This window comes from Leucoraja erinacea, chromosome 3, assembly GCF_028641065.1.
Source record: "Leucoraja erinacea ecotype New England chromosome 3, Leri_hhj_1, whole genome shotgun sequence".
Taxonomy (NCBI): domain Eukaryota; kingdom Metazoa; phylum Chordata; class Chondrichthyes; order Rajiformes; family Rajidae; genus Leucoraja; species Leucoraja erinaceus.
In genome coordinates, this window is record NC_073379.1 from 63,956,816 (window position 1) to 63,978,328 (window position 21,513).

At 40.1% G+C, this 21,513-nt stretch overlaps 1 protein-coding gene across 2 annotated transcripts in view; it reads right to left on the bottom strand.

The window, feature by feature from the left end:
• Window positions 1-963: 963 nt before the first annotated feature.
• Window positions 964-21,513, bottom strand: part of dmrt1 (doublesex and mab-3 related transcription factor 1) — a 110,707-nt gene continuing 90,157 nt past the window's right edge. The window contains exon 6 of one of the 2 annotated variants that reach the window (XM_055632818.1): window positions 964-5,745. In XM_055632818.1, coding sequence (XP_055488793.1) covers window positions 5,597-5,745 — 149 coding nt within the window. In that variant the 3' untranslated portion in view covers window positions 964-5,596. The remainder of the gene's footprint in view (window positions 5,746-21,513) is intronic. The other variant, XM_055632819.1, reaches the window with a different exon arrangement.

Genomic DNA, 21,513 nt, shown 5'->3' on the forward strand with positions numbered 1-21,513 from the left:
TGCATGAGAGAACGATGAGTGAACTGGAGAAAAATCATAGCACTATCACGAACCAATTTTATGCAAAGAGAATGACCGCCAAACCGGAGATAACAAGATCAGAGTTTTGGTGATGTATAGATAGATGATTAGATGAATTGTGTTCACTGCTGGCTGCAATGTTTCAATATCTTTAATGAATATCTCAAATGACTCCTCCCACTGGACTTTTATCAGTGGAGATTAATGAACATGGAACTCTTTCCCAATTACCAACTTTCTTTCAAAATATAGATGTAGTGAATATGTCAATCACTATTGTGCAGGAAGAAACTGCAGATGCTGGTTTAAACCGAAGATCGACACAAAAAGCTGGAGTTCCGCTGTGTCAATCACTGTTGTTTACTCACAACGGGCAGTTCATTGTGTCTACACTATTTCTCTTCTTGAAAAGATTAGCAAATATGAAAAATATTGATCATTATGTCATTATAAAATCATTCCAAAGCAAAGAAAGTTCAACACAGAATTTAAACCATACATTACTGGACAAAGAAGCCATTTCATAACGGGTGCAAGTGTTCTGATATTAACAGCAAACTAACAAAGTTATCATCTTTAAGTTTATTATGTTACGGTTATTCATCAGATTATTATTATGTAATATCTTGACGTAATTATTTCAATTGATTGTTTCGTCAGTGAAGAAAATTGACCCCTTAATAAAAAGGTATCTTCACACAGTCGGCCATTATTTTAGTAACAGCATCTCATCTCCCAGAAAAGGCTTATCCCAATACAACGTTATTCCCAACAATTAACACTACTTCAAATGAGGTTTGATTTCTTATACTTGTTACAGGAGATTTAATTTTACTTTCTGATTATGTGAATAATTCAATGATTTGTTGACTTATTTTTTGCCTTAAAAAGGTATTATTATTTCTTAACTATGTGCTTATAACATAAAATAAATGAACACAAAATACTGGTCACCCCGGCTGTTCAGAACGTGTTTTATTGATTTTAATAATACTTAAACAGACAGGCATAGTGTGAACACCCAACATCAGTTCGTACCTTTGCTTCTCTACCACTCATGCTTGTTACACAGGACTAGGGCACACTCTTGCTGCAGCCTGACAAGTGTGATGAAATGGTCTTTCTTAACTAAACTCGTAAACCACAGGGTAATAAAACTCAATCTTCTGTGAAATCCAATTAAGTCATTATCTGACTGATTGTATCTTTAATTGAAAACAGAAGTGACAGTAAATTTCTGTGATATATCAGGATCAATCGATACTACCATACAATTTGGTTTCAAGAAGTGATTTATAATGTCAGATCCATATAGGTAACTCAACATTATTCTCCCTAAAATCACTGGTGGATGAAATTAAGAGTAAGTGCATTTAATAAAAAAACAAGATGGCCAAGTTATTGATTACAATGGATGTGATGAAATCAAAGAGACATTTTTAATGCACAAAGCAAAGAAAATACAAGTAATTTCTTTTTTCTCCATTCAGCATCAAATATACATCTGCCAAGAAATTCAATTCAAAAATTTAATCTGACATTAAGTCAGTGGCTACTGTATACATTCTCAATGCTTACAATCATGTCATCACAGATATTCAATGCACGGATAAAAACCATACAACACTGAACCAAATTGTTCAAAAACACTTGGTAAAATGCATTAATGTAAACAACATCAGCAAAAATGATTACTGTCTAGTAACAATAAGCAAGGCATGATTTCTTCAAGGGTTTTTATGAAAAGTAATTAGGATAGTTTTTGCTTGATAATAATGTGATCATAATTTGTAATTTGAATCAGCAGCTTCTTTTAAATCTGGTCTGATTTGTCTTTCAAAGTTAATTGAAAGGAAAAACAGCCAGGGTTTATTTACAGCAACTGTTTAAATGTAACTCTCTACAGTAACACCAATTGTGCAAATATTTTGCAGAAAGTGTTTGGATGAAGTGACTCCTTTAATTACATTTTTCTCATTAAAGGCTTGCACAAACAAAATAATCTAAATTTCTACTTTTTTGTTGGTTTATAATTAGACCAAACTTCAGGAATGGGGAAGACCTTTCTACAGTGCAGTGGGTTAAAGATGTTGCAAGGACATTAAAATAATTAGTCTGGTCAATAGTTTGTGAGCAAAATCTGAATTATGCTTCTTCAGAATGCGTTCATGTGAAACAGTGAATATGGAAAATCCTTCTAGTGTGTTTAAAGTGTCACTAATAAATACAATGACAAGAAGAAATTTGTGCCAGATTTCAACAGCCAAACGTGATTCAATATTTTGAATGCATAGATTTAAGCATTACCATATAAATGCAATGTTTTCCAACCCTCTCAAAGAACAAAGCCTAGTTCGATTAAATTTAACCCGAAAAATTCATGCCTTAACCGTAACACTGTTACAAGTATGCAATGTTTTAAAAAGTTTATTTTGCTTTTAACAAGATTTTTTGCTCCCTTTATAAAAAATAAACCAATTCATACTCCATATAGTGAGTTATCTCAAAAAACTAAAAAATTAAGAACCAGAGAAAGGAACACCTTTGCTGTACTCAAATTACAAGTTTAGCATCAACATGCAAAACCTGGTTCCAATGTCATGTCAGCGCTAAACTTGTGTGATGTTACTCATGCCGAAGTGGAGATACCACAGATGTTACAATCTTGAGCAGAGAAAAAAAAAAACTGCTGGAGGAAATCAGTAGGTCACACAACATATGTGGAGGGAAATGGACAAATGATGTTTTGGGTTGGAACCCATCCTTGGTTGTTACTTGACCCACCTAGTTTATTATAGTGTCTACCGAGTGCTATGTTTACATGTCTGTTGTGCTGCTGCAAGTAAGAATTTCACTGTTCCGTTTCAGAACATATGACAATAAAACACTCTTGGCTTGACTCTAGTTCCTCCAGCAGTTTGATTAATGCTGAAGTGTTTCAGAAGCAAAATAGAAAAATGCCACCCTTTTCCAAGAGTACCTTTGCTCTGGTGTCATTGTACATTATCTATATGTGTGATACCTCTCTGCAGTGATGCTTCATTTGTACTGTAAATGCAACCAGGTTCAAAGCATGGTGCATATACATAAATACCATGTCAGTCTGTAATTAATTAAGAAAACCAAATTAGCACCAGTCATGCACATTAAGAGTAAAACGAAGAGCAGCTAAAACCTATCACTCTGTTACGGCTGTCATTTTTGGAACCCAAGGCACTGTAAACCGTAATTTATATTCCCTTCCAAATCTCCTTCAAAGCTAACCATTTCCATGGATGCTAGTTGCATGTGAGAAGATAAATACTGAGTCTATCGTCTCAACAGCCTAAAATAATGCAAGGGCTTGGGGGACATTGTGCTATGTCGTGTTAACTCTTCCTGTCCCACAAATTATTAAATTCCTTAAATAAATACGAAGAAATTATATGTTCACAAATAGGGGGTATGAATAGTGGAAGGGTAGAGGGTCACATACAGGACATACACAGATCTGGCTCGGTGGAGATTCCAGCAATAGTGGGGGGTAGCATGGAGGATAGCTTTGTCAACTCGGGGGAAATAATCCAGAATTTCATCATTTATGTGCCCAAAGTATAACAGATCAATTGGAAAACACCCAAAGAATGACTGCCCATTGCGATTCTTAGTGCCAGTAACGCTGATAAGTTAGAGGTTGTGCTGTTCCAATCATATAAGTGTTTTTCTTAATTTAGAACAAATACTGGTCTTACATTTAAGTAGTTGAAGTGGACTTCCCACACCAACTCCTTCCGAATCTGATTCAACACAAAAATAATTTACAACTTTCTATGTTCTGGTGCAAAAATGTTTCTCTCGCTCAGCAACATAACAGACACATAAAATAAATATAAAATAAACATACATTTAGCTAAGTGCAAACAACATGTTAAAGTTCGAGTTCAATATTAAAATGACTCACTATATGATAACACTGGAAATATTCTTAATTTTCACTTGCCACCCTAAACTGGTGTGTGACAAAACCCTGATGAGGACAAAGTTTCCATACCGTCAGCATCTGCTTTTGACTGTGTTACAGTTATTATATGAAATATAATACTATACATATTCAACTTATTGTACAAACATTTTAGGTTGCATACAAAGTTTTTAAGTACTGTTCTGAGATGTTGAACTCTATAGCTCTGTTTAATGATTATTCTGGGTAAAGAGAAGGGGAGAAAAGACCATGTTGTACAAATTCAGGATCTGATTTTCAGAACGTACATGATGTTAGTGGGGCTACTGCTTATCATTTTTTCTTTTGTAAACATTCACATCTGTATCTTCAGCACTGAATGGAACTGAAATGTAAATGAATGCTTCATGAGAAGAATATTATTCTTTACCACTGGGGTGGTAGTGTTGAGGTTTACATGGGGGGGGGGTGTCCATACTCTGTTGAGTTGACCATTTTTATATTTTAAAAAATAAATTAAATCACAAATTAATGTAAGACTTAAAAAGGCAGATATTTGTTACCTTTATCTCTAGTTTGAAAGATTTAACTGTTATTAATTATAGCAGAAATACTCAATATTACCAAGTATCAAGGGTAAGACTATACAATTTTCATAACTATTTGGGCGAATGTTAAATAATTACAGCAGACAATTTGAATTGTCTGAATATAATAAACATATTCATGTGTCTGTGCCAATTTATACACCTACCTTAGCATTCCTTAGCTATTTTATGGCAAATATGTTAATACTTTTGCTAAAATAGCAGAACATTGGAATTTCATGTATACTAAATTTTACAAAAATTGAATCTCAGACCAATAGGCTTTGTCTTAAATCTCAATATCACAACTTAATTTTTAGTAAATATCAAGAAAAAACCTGAATGTAATGTAATACGGATCGATAAATGTGCACATGCACTTAAATTTCAGACCAATTCAGTTGCTTTATGCTTCTTTTCCAAAGAACCTTGGCAAATCCCGATAAAACATCAGTGACTTTTGTGATATGTTCTTACTAATTTGACAGTGATTTTTTTATGTCAAGACTAATTTCGCATGACCTTTGATTACATAATTTCACATGACCTTTGTTTGTGAGGCTATGTATGAAAAGCTTATGTATGAAAAACTTTCAGTCCTGATAAAGAGAGTGTATCTTGCAACGCAAGGGACCAGAAATTCTCGGTGCGGATAATGAACAGGGACTATCTACCAAAGGACCAGAATTGTCAAACTTTTGAAGATTAGCCAATTGTTAAATTACTAATTAGATTATCTATTATTGAGAATAGAATATGATCCATAAAACTTTAAAGTGATAATTCAGAAAAATAGCACAATGTATGCAGCCTGGCAAAAAATACACTACAGGATATGTTATTGTAATTCTATCAAGTAATGCTTTCAGTCAGGGTGGCAAAGGTTAGTAATTAATTGCTCTGGCATTATTTACTGAACTGTAGTTTTTGAAACTATCCAACAACAGTTTAAGAAATACAACAAAAACCTTTTCTTCCATTGCAGCAGAGGCCTGGTTTCAGATTCATGCCTTGTATGATCCAGCAGTTTAAACATCACTGTCATTACTCACTCTGCACTCTCAATAATGGAATCGACAGAGAAGGTGCCAGACTCGGTGACAGATTCACACTCTTGTTTAATGCTTCCGGTGCTGACAGGGGAACTGCTGGACAGAGAGATCAAACCTGAGTCCTGACTATTGGAAGGTGAAAATACTGGAATGAAACAAACAGTGAAAATTTGGTTTAATATTTTCCATGCCTCCAATACTGGGAAAACATAGCTTTATCCCACATAATCCAGTTACACATCAAACATGTTTACTTGTTAAACTATTATTCAAGTGATTTGTGGTGGAGCAATGAACTAGTCCAATCTATCCTTTCACGGCTGGGACCTCAAATATAATCTAGCTGAGAAAATCTGGGGAACATTTCCAAATGTTATAAGGATGCACTTGTGAAATAACGCTGTCCATAGATTGGACATAAGCTGACAACATAAAGTTTATACTAATTGAGCAAGGTAGACAAAAATGTTGAAGAAATTCAGCTGGTGCAGCAGCATCTATGGAGCGAAGGAAATAGGCAAGGTTTCAGGCCGAAACCCTTCTTCACCAGTCTGAAGAAGGGTTTCGGCCCGAAACGTTGCCCATTTCCTTCGCTCCATAGATGCTGCTGCACCCGCTGAGTTTCTCCAGCATTTCTGTCTACCTTCGATTTTCCAGCATCTGCAGTTCCTTCGTAAACATACTAATTGAGCAACTCACTTGAAAAAAAAAGGATAATCAGCAGTATGAAACTAGTAATTGTTGGTAACAGATTATTGTTATTGGTTAAGAATAAACAAATTGCTAAGGGGGAATACACTTGTTCTAGAGCTTATTGCATAATGCTCATTCTTGAAAGCTTGATACCGAATACTTTAACTTCCAAAATGTTCTATTTTCCACCACTCACATCCCTCATCTTATGAGACCCAAATTTCACTGAAGAAGAGGCAAGATAGTTTTAGATAAGTTTTAGTCATTAAATGAGAGCCAGCAGATTTAAACTGGGACTCTTTATTGCTAAAATCAAGGTTGTTCCTGTTGACATAATTCTACTGCCTTTTTACTTGTGAAGTTCAGAATGGAAGCTGAAAAAAAAATTCCTCCAGCCACTGCCATAGTACCTGATCGCTTGCAGCAACAAAAGATGTATTTAAAAATATATACTACTTTCTTCTGTTCAAGAAAAACAGGTTTGAAAGTGAAATCAAGGCAGATCATCAAACAATCTTTTGAAAACAATGCCTTTTTCAAGAAAATGAAAATTACACCATTCCTCCCTGGGTAACAAACATACTCCCATGTTGCCTGATATTTAGATAGCCTTTAACATTTTTTCCCTTTACTCCTCAAAGCATGTCGTTATATTTCTGTTATCTTGTAACATTATAATTAAAATCATGCGGTAAACTAGTTAAATTTCACATACCAGTACTTCTGTCTCGTTCCTCTGACAACATTCCAGTTCATTTCCACCCCTCATACCATTTAATTTCTGCATCTTTGTCCTATCCACTTACTTGACCACCTACTTTGTTCCTCGATCAGCATTGACCAGCACACGAGTCTGGATGTACTGGGAGGTCAAAAAAAATGTAGCTCTCTGCCAACTCACAGGAAACTGCACCCACACACAAAAAAGATCCAAAACATAGAAAATAGGTGCAGGAGTAGGCCATTTAGCCCTTCAAGTCAGCACTGCCATTCAATATGACCATGGCTGATCATCCAAAATCAGTACTCCATTCCTGCTTTCTCCCCATATCCCTTGATTCCGTTAACCCTAAGAGCTATAATCTAAATCTCTCTTGAATACATCCAGTGAATTGGCCTCCACTGCCTTCTGTGGCAGAGAATTCCAGATTCACAACTCTCTGGGTGAAATTTATTTTCCTCATCTCAGTTCTAAATGGCCTACCCCTTATTCTTAACAGGTACAGTGGGAGGAAACCAAAAACCTCGGAGAAACCCACGCAGGTCACGGGGAGAACATGCAAACTCCATTTAGACAGCACCCATAGTCGGGATCGAACCTGGGTCTCTGGCGCCGTGAGGCAGCAACTCTACTGCCATTCAATCATGGCCGATCTATTTGTCCACACACAAACTAGACGGCAACAGTTTATATCCACTTGCAGTCGTAAAATTGTACAGAATGCAACAGGTCATTTGGCCCAACTTGTCGTTGACCACCCAAGTTAGCATTCTGGGCCATTTGCCTGCATTTGTCCCCCATCCCTCTCAACCCTTCATATCCATATATTTGTCTAAATGATTTTTGAAAGCAGTAATTATCTGCTTTTATAGATAGACACAAAAATCTGGAGTAACTCAGCAGGTCAGGCAGCATCTCTGGAGAAAAGGAATAGGTGACATTTTGGTGGCCTATAACAAGGATCTTGCTAAAGCAATTCTAAACCTAATGTTATATATGCAAGATTAAGTCTAGAATGAGATCTCTCTTTGCGAGTAATAGGTATCTACACTCAACCATAACCTATTATATACATTCTGTAACTAAAGCTCAGTGAGGCCAGTTCATTGGTTATATTTAAGAGGGAGTTAGATGTGGCCCTTGTGGCTAAAGGTATCAGGGGGTGTGGAGAGAAGGCAGGTACAGGATACTGAGTTGGATGATCAGCCATGATCATATTGAATGGCGGTGCAGGCTCGAAGAGCCGAATGGCCTACTCCTGCACCTATTTTCTAAGTTTCTATGTTCTGTTTCTATAAATACCAATGACTACAAACTTTCTATTTGCTTTTATACATGACCAAAGCCAGACAATTACAGGGCTGAACATTTTTCATTTTAATTGAATGAGAAGTATACAAAATACTTTGTATTAAATAGAAATGGCAAAAAAAAAGAGTGACATCTATAGAATTTTGTTGACGTGTTAGAGGGTAAATTGTGTAGCTTGTCGTGCAGCTTTGACTTCCGAGCCCAGCTGAGATGGCACTAGATGTCCCAGCTGAGATGGCACTAGATGGCCCAGCTGAGATGGCACTAGATGTCTGACAATTAGGTTGAGTCTCTGCTTTGGGAAGTGGAAATGGCATTTTCTACTTTTGATTATTAACTTGAAATCCCTCCTGACTATTTATGCACATAGGCACTGGGTGAGACACATACAACGCATGGTGCAATGCCCCTGTATATCCTGTTAATCTTTAATGCTTTCTGGTTGCAGATGAGAGACATTTGAGTAAAGTTCCAGCAGGAAGTCATACTTGTGTACGAGTGCATGCCTGGAATCGGCACATACAGAAATGATGCCGACATGTTAACTCTGCTCCTACAAATCTCTACACATGCTGGCAACGTGCTGATTTTGTTTCTAGCATTTTCGGGGGGGGGGGGGAATTTGAAATGACATTTTGCCTGTTGAGTGAAAAAAAAAAAAACATTGGGAGATAAATTTTTGTTTGCAAACCTCGTGTCAAATTTCTTTACAACTGATCCAGTTGTCAAATTGGAAGTTGACTAATTTAACTTGTGCACTTGTCTGGAAAATGTATCAGGTAGTCTGCACACAAAAAAACAAGATCCTTACTGTTTCTTCTCTATAAAGATGGAAAGGGTGAGAGTGAGCAAATATCAGCCTCATCTGTGATGCACTTGTTTCAATCACCTAGACCGATGCCAAAATTGGTCCAGGCCTCTCACAAACATCGATTAAGTACTCTTCATTTAGCACCTACAAAATGACACACAGATTCCTCAGCCAGCACACCTTTAAGAATGGCATGAGAGGCAAAATAAAACATTTATTACCAATGTATCACCTACCAGTCAGCATTATTGATATTATTTTAAAGTGGATCACAATCTTATTTAAAGCAAAGAAGGTACATTTCTACAATGTATGACCACAGCATGGATAATTAGCATGGATAAAAAGGAACAATTTGGAACATTGCTTTCAATGTCTTTAGTATGATTCCTGAAAATCAACAGTATTCATTGAAATAATAACTTCACCAAACCGCAATAATCTGACTTATTAACCTAATTCTCTCCCCCGCCCAAGAACCACAAGATATATGTCTGTGACTTAAAACTGGAAAAATAGCGCAAGAGAAAGAAAAAAAATGAAACCAGCCAAGCCGCAATAGTTGTGCACCACAATAACCTATCAGGTTACTGGCCACGGAAGATACATGAACCAATTGAAGGGTTCTTGACCCACCTGACCTTTACAAATAACAGCTGAGTTCAAATCCACCCACACCTCATTTTCTTTCTTTGGTGTGAATGTAATTATAGTGCAGCCACAGTGGTAATTTTTCTCCTCATTAACTTCCTGATTGGTTTCATCCTCGGGCTCCCATCAGGCTGCAGTCTGTCAACAATTGCAAGCAGCCAATCATTTAACACTAATGTTTATGTAACTAAATGCAAAAAGATCTGATCATGTTGTCTGTACAAATGATAATAGCACACAGGTACATTACAGCCCTGGTGTTCATTTGGCTTATGTTCATCAAAAGGAAATCTATGATGCAATTAGCAAAGTACACCAGCAGTAGGATGGTTCGCACTGAACTAAATCACCTCAGGCAATACAGCACTTTGGTGTAAGTGTCAGCTTATTGTGTTTGATTATCTGCATTCTACCATGCAATGTAAATTAGTGTCTAGGGACTCACCAACAGAGTGAACACAGGACTGCTCCATTGTGTAATAGATAAAAGGGCCATTGAGTCTATGCTTTTTTTTTGCGCTTGTATAGCCAAAACTACATTGTGACTGTTTAGCAATAATGTGCCCCAAGAAAGACAAGCAGAGATATAATCTACCACAAAATTATACATTCATTTAGTAAACGATGATGATGATGCATCATTTTGGCAAGGTAGCACAAATAAAAATGCAACAATTTACATACTTAAAAACAAGTATCATTTATTGTCTGAAGCAAATATCATGTTTCTATTCAATGGCTCTCTTGGTCAAATACCTTGCTGTAACTCATTCTCTGGGGCGCGATTTGAAGCATTTCAATTTGGTTGACGAACTGGAAGGTTATGACCCATTCAGCTTTATCCCAGCATGAGTTACCACCTTTAAGAGGCATTACGGTGCAAGAAAGTGTGATTTCAGCCAAGGATCACTGGAATTAATCTTACTTTTGGATCAGTAAATTACGAGCTCAACTTCAATTCCAGAGCGTTGAATCCAGGCTCATGCTCGTCTTCAGTGCAGTCCTGAAGGAGCAGAACTGCTGGAGGTAATAACGTCTTGATAATGCATTGTACCGAGTCCCTGTTTGCCTTTCAATTCAATGTAATGAAAGATTTCACAGCAAATATTCCTCAATTTTTCATGGCTTTAATCATCATCATTTACACTGAGTATTTGGTTTGTCCTATTTTGCCCTGAGAGACACTGCTCTGTGTAAATAATTACAATAGTGATAGTGACAGATGGACTAAAGATTACACTTGAAAAGCATCCTGATGTTACAGGAAGTTTATTTTTCCTCACTGAATTCTTAATTTTTTTGTACCATTTTGGAAAAAAATCTGAATAGATTTGTTTTAACTTTTAGAGATACAGCCCCTTGGCCCATTGATCACTCGGTTGCACTTGTTCTATGTTATGACACTTTCACATCCACTTAATTTACAGAGGCCAATTAACCTACAAAACCGCACATCATTGGGGGTAACAGAGGGGTCATTATATGCAGCAATCTTAACGGTTGGACACAAAACGCTGGAGTATCTCAGTGGGACAGGCAGCATCTTTGGAGAGAAGGAATGGGTAATGTTTTGGGTCGAGACCCTTCTTCAGACTGGTTAGGGATAAGGGAAATGAGAGATATAGACGGTGATGTGGAGAGATGAAGAACAATGAATGAAAGATATGCAAAAAAGTGACGATAAATAAAGGAAACAGGCTGTTTAATGGGTGAAAATGCAAAGTGAGTGTGACGGGTGGGGGAGGGATAGAGAGAGAGAGGGAATGCCAGGGTTACCTGAAGTGAGTGAAACCACTGGTCTGCAAGCTGCACAAGCGAAATAGGAGACGCTGTTCCTCCAACTTGCTTTTAGCCTCACTCTGACAATGGTGGAGACCGAGGACAGAAAGGTCCGTGTAGGAATGGGAAAGAGAATTAGTGTCCAGCAACTGGGAGATCAGGTTGGTTCAGGTGGGCTGAGCGAAGGTGTTCCGCGAAACGATCGCCCTGTCTGCGTTTGGTCTCGCCGATGTATAAGAGTCCACATCATGAACAACGGATACAGTAGATGGGGATGGAGGAGGTGCAAGTGAACCTCTGCCTAACCTGAAAGGACTGTCGAGGTCCCTGGACAGGGTCGAAGGAGGAGGTATAACGACAGGTGGTTGCAGGGGGAAGGTACCCAGGGACAGGGTGATTTGGGTAGGAAAGGATGAGTTAACCGGGGAGTTGGGAAGGGAATGGTCCTAGCGGTGCAGAAGGCGGTGGAGATGGGAAAATGTGGCTAGTGGTGGGATCCCGTTGTAGGTAGCGGAAATTTGGGAGGATTATGTTGGATGCGACAGCTGAAGGGGTGGAAGATAAGGACTGGGGGGGGGGGGGGAGAATAGGGGGACACCGTCTCTGTTGCGACTGGGGGAAGGGGGAGTAAGGGTGGAGCTACAGGGTACTGAGGAGACTCGAGTGAAGGCCTCATCTATGACGGAGTCGAGGTACGTGGATATAATTTCCGTGGGGCAGGAGCAGGCAGAAACAATGGGTGTGCCAGGGCAGTTGTGTGTGTGGATTTTGGAGAGAAGGTAAAAACGGGCTGCGGGGCTTGGAAACTATAAGTTTGAAGGCTGTGGAAGACAGACAGCCAGAAGTGTTGAAATTAATAACGGTGTTTGACATTACTATCTGGTGCTCGTCTGTGAGATCATGGTCCAAAGATAAGTAGGAGGACGTGTCCGAGAGTTGTCGCCTGGCCTCAGCCCGGTAGAGGTCAGTGTGCCAGACTATCACGGCACCTCCCTTGCGGCGGGTTTGCTACAGAGTGAGCGGAGGGCTGAACGTTCATAGGGGGCGAGGTTGGAGTAGGCAAGGGGAGTGGAAATGTTGAGACAATTTATGTCATGCCGGCAGTTAGAAATAAAGAGGTCTAGAGGGTAAAAGACCATTCTGGGGAGTCCAAGAGGAGGGGGACCAGTGGAGACGGGAGAAGGGGTCATCACTCGGATTAATTCAGCGGCAACAATGGCACTGATCTGCAAGTAGATAATAATAATAATAAAATATTTTATTTATGGGTGCCTTTCAAGAGTCTCAAGGCCACCTTACAAAAATTTAGCAGGTAGAGGAAAAACATGCAAGGGGAATGAAATAAATAGTAGAGACATGACTAGTACACAAAGTAAAGACAGAATACAATTCAAAACACAATATGAGGCAATTAATGCACAGATGAAAAGGGAGGGGAACGTGGGGCTAAGGATAAGCAGAGGTGAAGAGATGGGTCTTGAGGCGGGACTGGAAGATGGTAAGGGATACGGAATTGCGGATCAGTGGAGGGCTTTGTAGGTTAAGATCAGGATTTTGTAGGTGATCCGGTGGGAGATGGGAAGCCAGTGAAGTTGTTCGAGGACTGGAGTGATGTGATGCCAGGATTTGGTGTGGGTGATGAGTCGGGCGGGTGGAGATGATGCCAAGGAGAAGTGAGTTGCAATAGTCCAGTCGGGAGGAGATGAAGGCATGGATGAGTCTTTCAGCAGCGGGAGGTGTGAGAGAGGGTCTGAGTTTGGCGATGTTGCAGAGATGAAAGAAGGAGGTTTTAATGACATGGCGGATGTGAGGCTCAAGGGAGAGGGTGGAATCAAAGATCACGCCAAGGTTGCGGGCCTGGGGAGATAGTGGTGCCGTCGATGGTGAGAGTGGGGTTATTGATTTTGCTGAGTGTGGCTTTGGAGCCTATGAGGAGAAATTCTGTCTTATCGCTGTTGAGTTTGAGGAAGTTATGTTGCATCCAGGTTTTTATATCTGACAAACAGGAGTTGATATGGGAGAGGGGGGGGTTGTGGGGGGATTTGGTGCCGAGTTAGATCTGGGTGTCATCGGCGTAACAGTGGAAGTCCAGGTTGAAGTGGCGGAGTATCTGACCAAGGGGGAGGATGTAGATGATGAAGAGGAGGGGGCCGAGTACGGAGCCTTGGGGAACGCCTTGAGTGACTGTGGCTGTAGCAGAGGTGTGGTTGTGGAGAGAGATGAAGTGGGATCTGTTGGAAAGGTAGGAACGGAGCCAGCTGAGTGCAGAGCCTTCAATGCCGAGGTCTTCGAGTCTGATGAGCAGGATGTTGTGGTTCACTGTATCGAAGGCTGCGCTCAGGTCGAGGAGGATGAGGATGTTGAGGGAACCAGTGTCAGCAGAGGTGAGGAGGTCGTTGAGGACTTTGAGGAGAGGAGTTTCTGTGCTATGGAGGGGGAAAAAGCCAGATTGGAGGGGTTCAAGTAGGTTATACGCAAGGAGGTGGGAATGAAGTTGCGACGCAACGATACGCTCCAGGGTTTTTGAAAGAAAGGGGAGGTTTGAGATTGGGCGGTAGTTAATGAGAGAGGAGGGATCAAGACCAGGTTTCTTTAAGATTGGTGTGACAGCAGCAGTTTTGAAAGCGGAAGGGACAATTCCTTGGGACAATGAGGAGTTGAAGAGATTAGTGAGGTAGGGGCAGAGAACGGGGAGACAGGACTTCAGCAGGGGAGTGGGGAGAGGGTCGAGGGACCCCGGTCCTGCTTTTTCCCCCCACATCCCTCGATTCCTTTAGCCCAAAGAGCTAAATCTAACTCTCCTGAAAACATCCAGTGAATTGGCCTCCACTGCCTTATGTGGCAGAGAATTCCATAGATTCACAAGTCTGGGTGAAGACGTTTTTCCTCATCTCAGCCCTAAATGGCCTACCCCTTATTCTTAAACTGTGACCCCTGGTTCTGGACTCACCCAACATTTGGAACATTGTTCCTGCATCTTTAAGAATTTTATATGGTTCAATAAGATCCCTTCTCATCCTTCTAAATTCCAGTGAATACAAGCCCAGTCGACCCATTGTTTCAGCAGAGAGGCTTAACCCTGGAAGACAGAATAAATATATAGCACAGATCCTTACTTTAATTTTTAAATTACTCATTTATCAGGGGCAAATTTGTTACCTACCCAAATCCTGCCATTGTAAAATCTTGGTGTGGACTGGCCACGAATGGGTTTGTCATTAATAAAACCTTCACCTGCACCTAATCAGGCTATTTTTTATATTTAATGTCATCTCAGAATCTTGTGCATAGCTCTAAAACCTTTGCTGTAGCTTTCCCAGCTAATTAGAGCCATTTCTTGCGACATGTTACTTTGATACTCGGTTAAACAGCAGCAGGAAAACAAATTAAATTCAATAATGGTGAAGTGTCATCCCACACTGGTGGGTAATACAAACATTCATCTGAAAAGCCCCAGTAACTCTTATGATTGTTGTCATAAAACTGTTTTGCATCAGTCAAAGTGAAAGAAAAATCTAATTCCTTAGACCCTTGACGCCCACAAAGAAAAACTGGGAGGCTAGAATTGTACATTATAATGAAATGTTACGGCAGGAATGAATCAGGTGGATGTGACAGCTTCAGTAGAAAAAAGATTGGAATAAAAATTAAAACAAGGAAACAGTCTGTGTCACAAGACCAATGGTCAGTATGCCTAGCCCACTTCCAGGCAGCTGATGAGAATTTTGATTTCAACTTCCCTCCCCCAACCCATCTTTCTACCCCATTTAATCTAGCAGGTTATTCAGTTTGTTTTGCACACTCCCACATGCACAGGCCAACGCAGCCCCACAAATGTAATATCTTAAACCATTTTACTTCTTATTTTTTCCTGTTGTAAAATACATGCTTAAGCTGACTTTCGTTCATCTCTGTTAACTGCTGGTCAGCAATCTTGTCACTCACATTGATCCAAGTACATATAATAGTCAACAACTCAGATTCATTTAGTGGGGACTGGATGCTAAAAGGACAAATCATGTAGAGGCCAAAGGGTAATTAATGGTTGGTGACCTCCACCCTGCTCAGTTTTAACTACAGGAATCCTGATTACATCTGGAAATACAGCCAACACATATTGACCAAACACTACACTTCAAATAAAGCTCAAAGACTGGCCTGACTGGAGCATTGCCTCAGGCTGTACAGCTAATAGAGGTTCTGTACATGGTAAAACAAGCTTGTACTCTTGTGGCTGACAATTACTCTGGTATTTAGCACATTTACTGCTCATCAGTACAGCAGTCAAATGGCACAGCAATGTGGAAACAAGCCGCATCACACTTGCCCCAGCTGCTTCACGTGGGAGTTACAGTATAATTGCTTCAGAATGCAGCGATTTAATTTCAGTCACATTTTAGAAATTAGAAACTTACTCTGCCATTATCACCTGACAGTAGCACATTTCACAACACCGTATTTAAAAGTTAAATTAATCTTTTACCACTAATGGAATTTTTTTTTTAATATTGTTTCCATTATAGTTCATTCATATTGACTCAATGGCTTGGGGAGGAAGAGTGATCCTGATTTTGGGTAATTGTGTTGAACAGAAGATAGTGAATCAGATGTCTCGTGCATCTACCCTGGTCAGGAAATATATAAACAGCATCAAAATCAGCACTGAATCCTATATTGTCATATAACTTTAAAATAAACAACAAAGTTTATGTATAGATACACAAAAGACTGCAAATGCTTGGACCTGGAGCAGAAAACAAACAGGTGGAGGGACTTGGGAGGATCAAGCAATGTCTGTGGGGGAGAGGAATTGTTAATTTGGTGAAGAGGGTGATGGGCAAATGGAGACAGGTGGGAGAAAAAAAAATGCAGATGGAACCAGGTGGGAGGAAAGGGAGGCTGAAAGTAGAGGCAGATGTTGGAGGGTGGTAAGTGGGAACACAATGATTACAGAAAGTGTTAGAATCAGGTAAGCAAGGAAGGCAATAATGAGAATTATTGAGGGAAAGATGAAGGTCGATGGGACCAGAGGGGAGAGAATCGGTGCATGTGGGGTAGTAGATTGGCGGAATGGGAAGGGGAGATATGGGAAAGGGAATAAAAGTGGAAGGAATGGAGATGTTGGGAGAGAGAGAGAGAGAGAAAATAAAGAGACAGGAACACAGGGGGTAAGGGATTAGCTGATATTGGGAACCTCAATGGTCAGAGCATTGAGTTGGACTACACAGCTGGAATATAAGGTGCTAATACTTTAATTTGTGTTGGGCCTCTCGCTGGCAGTGAGAAGGCAAGGACGGCAATGGAATGGAACAGGGAGTTAAAATGGCATGCAACCAGAAGCTCAAGATTGCCATTGCAGGCAGAGCTCAGGTGCTCTGCAAACCAATTGCCTAGTCTGACCTTGGTCTCGCTGATGTAGGAGGCCACCAAACGCAGTAGACGAGGCTGGAGGATCTCTGCCTCAACTCGAGACCTGTTTAGGTCCCTGGATGGTAGAGAGGGAGGATGTTTTTCAAAGAAGTGGTGCACTACCTGTGGAGGCAGGGGAAAGTGCCACGGGTCAGGGAGGGAGTGGTGGCAAGGGATGAACACACCAGGGAGTCAGAGAGGTTTATGTTTGCCCTGACAAGATGAAACCATATCTTTTTTTTCAGAAATCTGAATGTGTTGAAATTCAAAGTTTTAATTGGTCATTATTTATTTAGCCTTGCTATCAAAGTTAATGTTCATGTCTACATCTCTTTGCAAGTTAAAGGAGTTAAGGGCCTGTCTCACTTAGGCTATATTTAGGTGATTGCCGGCGTCGCCAAAAAACTGGCGACTGGACCCTTTGACATAAAATCTGAAATAGAACCATTACTTTAACAAAAAAAAACTAAGTCAGCACCGGCGACAACCTACATCACCTGGCAACAACCTCAGTTAACCTGGCGACAACTACGACAGCACCTACAGGAGAAGTCAAGCTGCGCTCATTTGCGTCAAACCTACTGTCACAGACCCTCGGAAAATGTTTCAACATGTTGAAAATCCAGCGGTTACCAGAAATACACAACAACTCTTTGGGCGACTGAGGAGACTACTCACGACCATACAGGCGACACCACAGCGACAGCCTAATCGCCTAAAAAATAGCCGAAGTGGGACAGGCCCTTTATAAGTTACATTAGCTTTACTGTAGGAGAAACAATTTAAGTAGAAATTAGGTAAGTTTGGAAAGACAAGAAACAACATGATAATGGCAAGTTCTGAAGCCCGTCTTTGACAGATGGAGATGGCAAAGCAAAGAGATTTAGGGGAAGAGTTCCTGAGGACAAGAACATACTAGCTTAGGCACCAAGATGGAGCAAACACAAGGATGTATGACTGACTGGAAAAAAAAAAAAACTTGTTTTAGAATACGGTTGAGAGAACATTACAAGGACAGAATGTGGAGTGATCCCATGAAGATCTTATAGAATAGGGCTGTAACCTGTAGTTTTCCTACTTATTTAATATTGAAGCATGATTTCAACACTATTAAGCTTGGCAAGTTATTAAGTATTCTATTTGTCCCAATCTGAAGTTCTGGGAAGTCCTTTTTTTTTTTGATCGGTGCACTTGTACCAAATATGAGACAAGAGGTTATTTCTCAGAATCAAGGATAGTCAATTCCACAATTTGTACCAAGTAAGATCTGCTCAATTAACACATTAGCAATCCCCCCGGCTACATCTCAGCAGTTCCATGCATTGCTGGCAAGAGCTTTCCTGTCAAATTATTAAAGCTGATCAATAAGCGATATGTATACGGAGAAGGATCAGAACATCATCACACAGGAATAACAAATAAATGGAGTGGGGATATCAATGGAATAGTCAATTGGTGCAGAACAGACCAACATTAATGTCTATTGATTGGTGCATCAGAAATTGAAGCTCTTTAATTGGTTGACTACAGTTAATGTCCACAGATTTCCGTAATGCAAAGTACAGCTAAGATTTGCCAAGAGCTGTAAAACAGAGCAAACACCTCCTGCAAGGAGAAAGAATGGGGTGTATTATTCTGAGATGTTTAGCAGCATGTCATGGCAGCCAACCACTCAATTCTGGCATATGATGTGAGATTTAGAAATAAGAAAACTTTGCACAATTTTCACGTTATACAGACATTGCTGCAAAAACGTAACTGGCACATATCTAGCTTTAAACGGGTCTTGCTTAAAGACCTAATAACATTTTAGACATTATTCTAACTGTTCTTTGAACCAGAGACACAAATACAGGCCTGCAGCTCTTTCTCTTGGCTGGAGGGACTGTATCTGGGTAGGTTCTGTGGACAGGAGAAACAAATTTCAAAAGTTCACTACAGTGTGTCATGAAGGAGGAATCGGACAATGGATGTACAATGAGCTAGCTATCATGTTCTCATTTAGAGCATTGTAGACTACTAATTGTTTACTTTTATCTTTTCATCTGATCATGAAGCAGCCCAAAGTCAATGATGTATGCTTTTGTGAGATCTGACTGACATGAAGTCTTTCTGAGAAAATCACCTAACAAGGTGCAGAGATCGAAGCTTAAAATACTTAACTCGAGGCATGACCTTGCACCAACTATTCAGAATTTTTTTTTTGTCTTTCTTAATAAATGGAAAAAAATTGACAAGATCTACTTACTTGATGTGCCAAATGATAGGAGGCTAAGCCTACTGAGTCGTCTGGAAACAGATAGCCAATTTACATATTAGAGGGGAGAGGTCACCAAGAAAATAGGTTACATTCTTGTATGTTATTAGTTTTGATCCCTTGTTGATCTCCCATTTAAAACATAAATTGCCAATAGATTTTCTACACTTTAGCAACAATGCTAGTTCAAAATCATAAAATATTTGTTTATTCATGATAAAAATTGAGACAGTGGATTATATGATCTTTGTTCAAATCCAGGTTCTTAAAAAAGATAAATTAGTTAAATTCAATTATTCCACCACACAGCATTTACCAGAACAAATTTGCTCAAAGGTTACTTAAAAAAAAACTATCTTCAATATTCCAGCAAATGCAGCATGCTGAAATACCAGTTACTTGCCAGTTTCTTGGCAATTTTGAGGATATCACATGCCAAGGTCTCCACATGCTAGCCCACATGAACCCAGGAACTCACGTTCGTTCCACTGTTGCTATGGCTTGCCATCTATATTGCTGCTGATCAGCAACTGACTGATTAGAAATTAATCAGCAATCAGCTAATTATCTGTTGATGTTTTGCAATGGAATTCTCCCAGCAACCATACAGGTAGCTCACTGGAATTCATACAATGTAAATGTGAGACCAGGATCTCACCAGCATTGCAAATGCAACTTAACCCGAACACACTGTTCAGCCAGTCTTGAACCGGGCAAGGAGAGTCATGGCATCGCATACTTCCATTTTTGATATTCACTTTGAATCGGTTTCACATATCTTGCATATCTACATTACATCTACATTACATTAATGCCTTGCTAAAGTAGTAATTGTATGCTGCTCAATTGATTTTGTTTATGTCTGTGATACAATAAATGAACTTTGCATGGAATAATATGAATTGGACAATTGATTAATTTTACCAAAATATGTTATGAAAAAAATGTTTACAGAAGTAGAAAAGGCTTTAAGAATTAGTTTCCATGGCGAAACAGTAAATAAAATGTATAGTCACTTGAATTCTTAAACGGCAGATGTTTAGAATAGTCAAATTTTCCCACATCCCCATCATCGTGCTCTTTCCTCCCCACACTCATTCTCATCCTCTTTTTTCACCCGTCCCCTACCACCCATACCACTTCAACTGGCTTTACATTTCACTCCTCTTCTCTCATTATCTCACACCCTTTGTCTCCGTTCCTCTCTAGACTTTGTCCCTTACTCCACCACATTTGGTAATCACCCACCACGCTGTGTTACCTATCACCAGTCAGGCTTTGTCTTTCCCTCGTCTCATCCACTGTATCTGGTGTTCCTGATATGGCCTCCTGCACATCAACAAGACCAAGCATAGACTCGACAACGGTTTCATTGAACACTTGAGCTCGGTCTGCCAAGACCCTCTGGAACTCCCGGTTGCAAACCCTATTAAATCTCCTTCCTATTCCCACTGAACTTTCTGTTCCGGTCCCAGAGTGAGGCCACATGCAAACTGGAGGAACAGCACCTCATATTCCGCTCGAGTGGCTTACAAACCAACATCGAATTCTCTAATTTTAGGTAACACCTCCCCCTTCCTTTTCAACCCCCTGTGGCCCACCTGGACTCCCACCTATTTCTCCCCTCCACTCACTCACTCCCTCCTCCGGCCACTTTCCTCCGTCTGGCTTTACTAACCGCAGCTCTGCAAACTCGTCTCACACCTTCCTTCCTTCCTTATTTCTGGCCTTTGTTCCAACCATCTGGTCTGCCAAGACCCATCAAAAAACAAACCCCATCAAAAAACTCCGCTTGCCTATGTTGATTTATAACATGCCACACTGTCCTGCCTCTCGTTTTCCAGCGCTCCCCCCCCCCCTCCCCCCTCCCCAATCAGTCTGAAGAAGGATCTCGACCCAAAATGTCACCTAGACATGTTGTCCAGGGATACTGAGTGACTCAATGAGTTACTCCAGCACTTTATGTCCTTCTGTGTATTAACCAACGTCTGTAGTTCTTTGTTTCTCAATCTGGTCTGAAAAGCAGCAGTTCTTAATTAAAGAAAAACAAATTGCTGGAGTAATTCAGCGGGTCAAGCAGCATCTCTGGAGAACATGGATAGGTGACTTTTCGGGTCAGGACCATTCTTCAAGCTTATTAATTACTCCTGGTCAAAAGTGACACCACAACACTACATCTATTTGTTTGTGCACGTCGGGTTGTTGCATTAGTCAAAACAAGGTGGAGAACGTGAAGGTTGCAATCTCCCACCCGTGCCATGAAAACTGGTGTTGCTCTCAT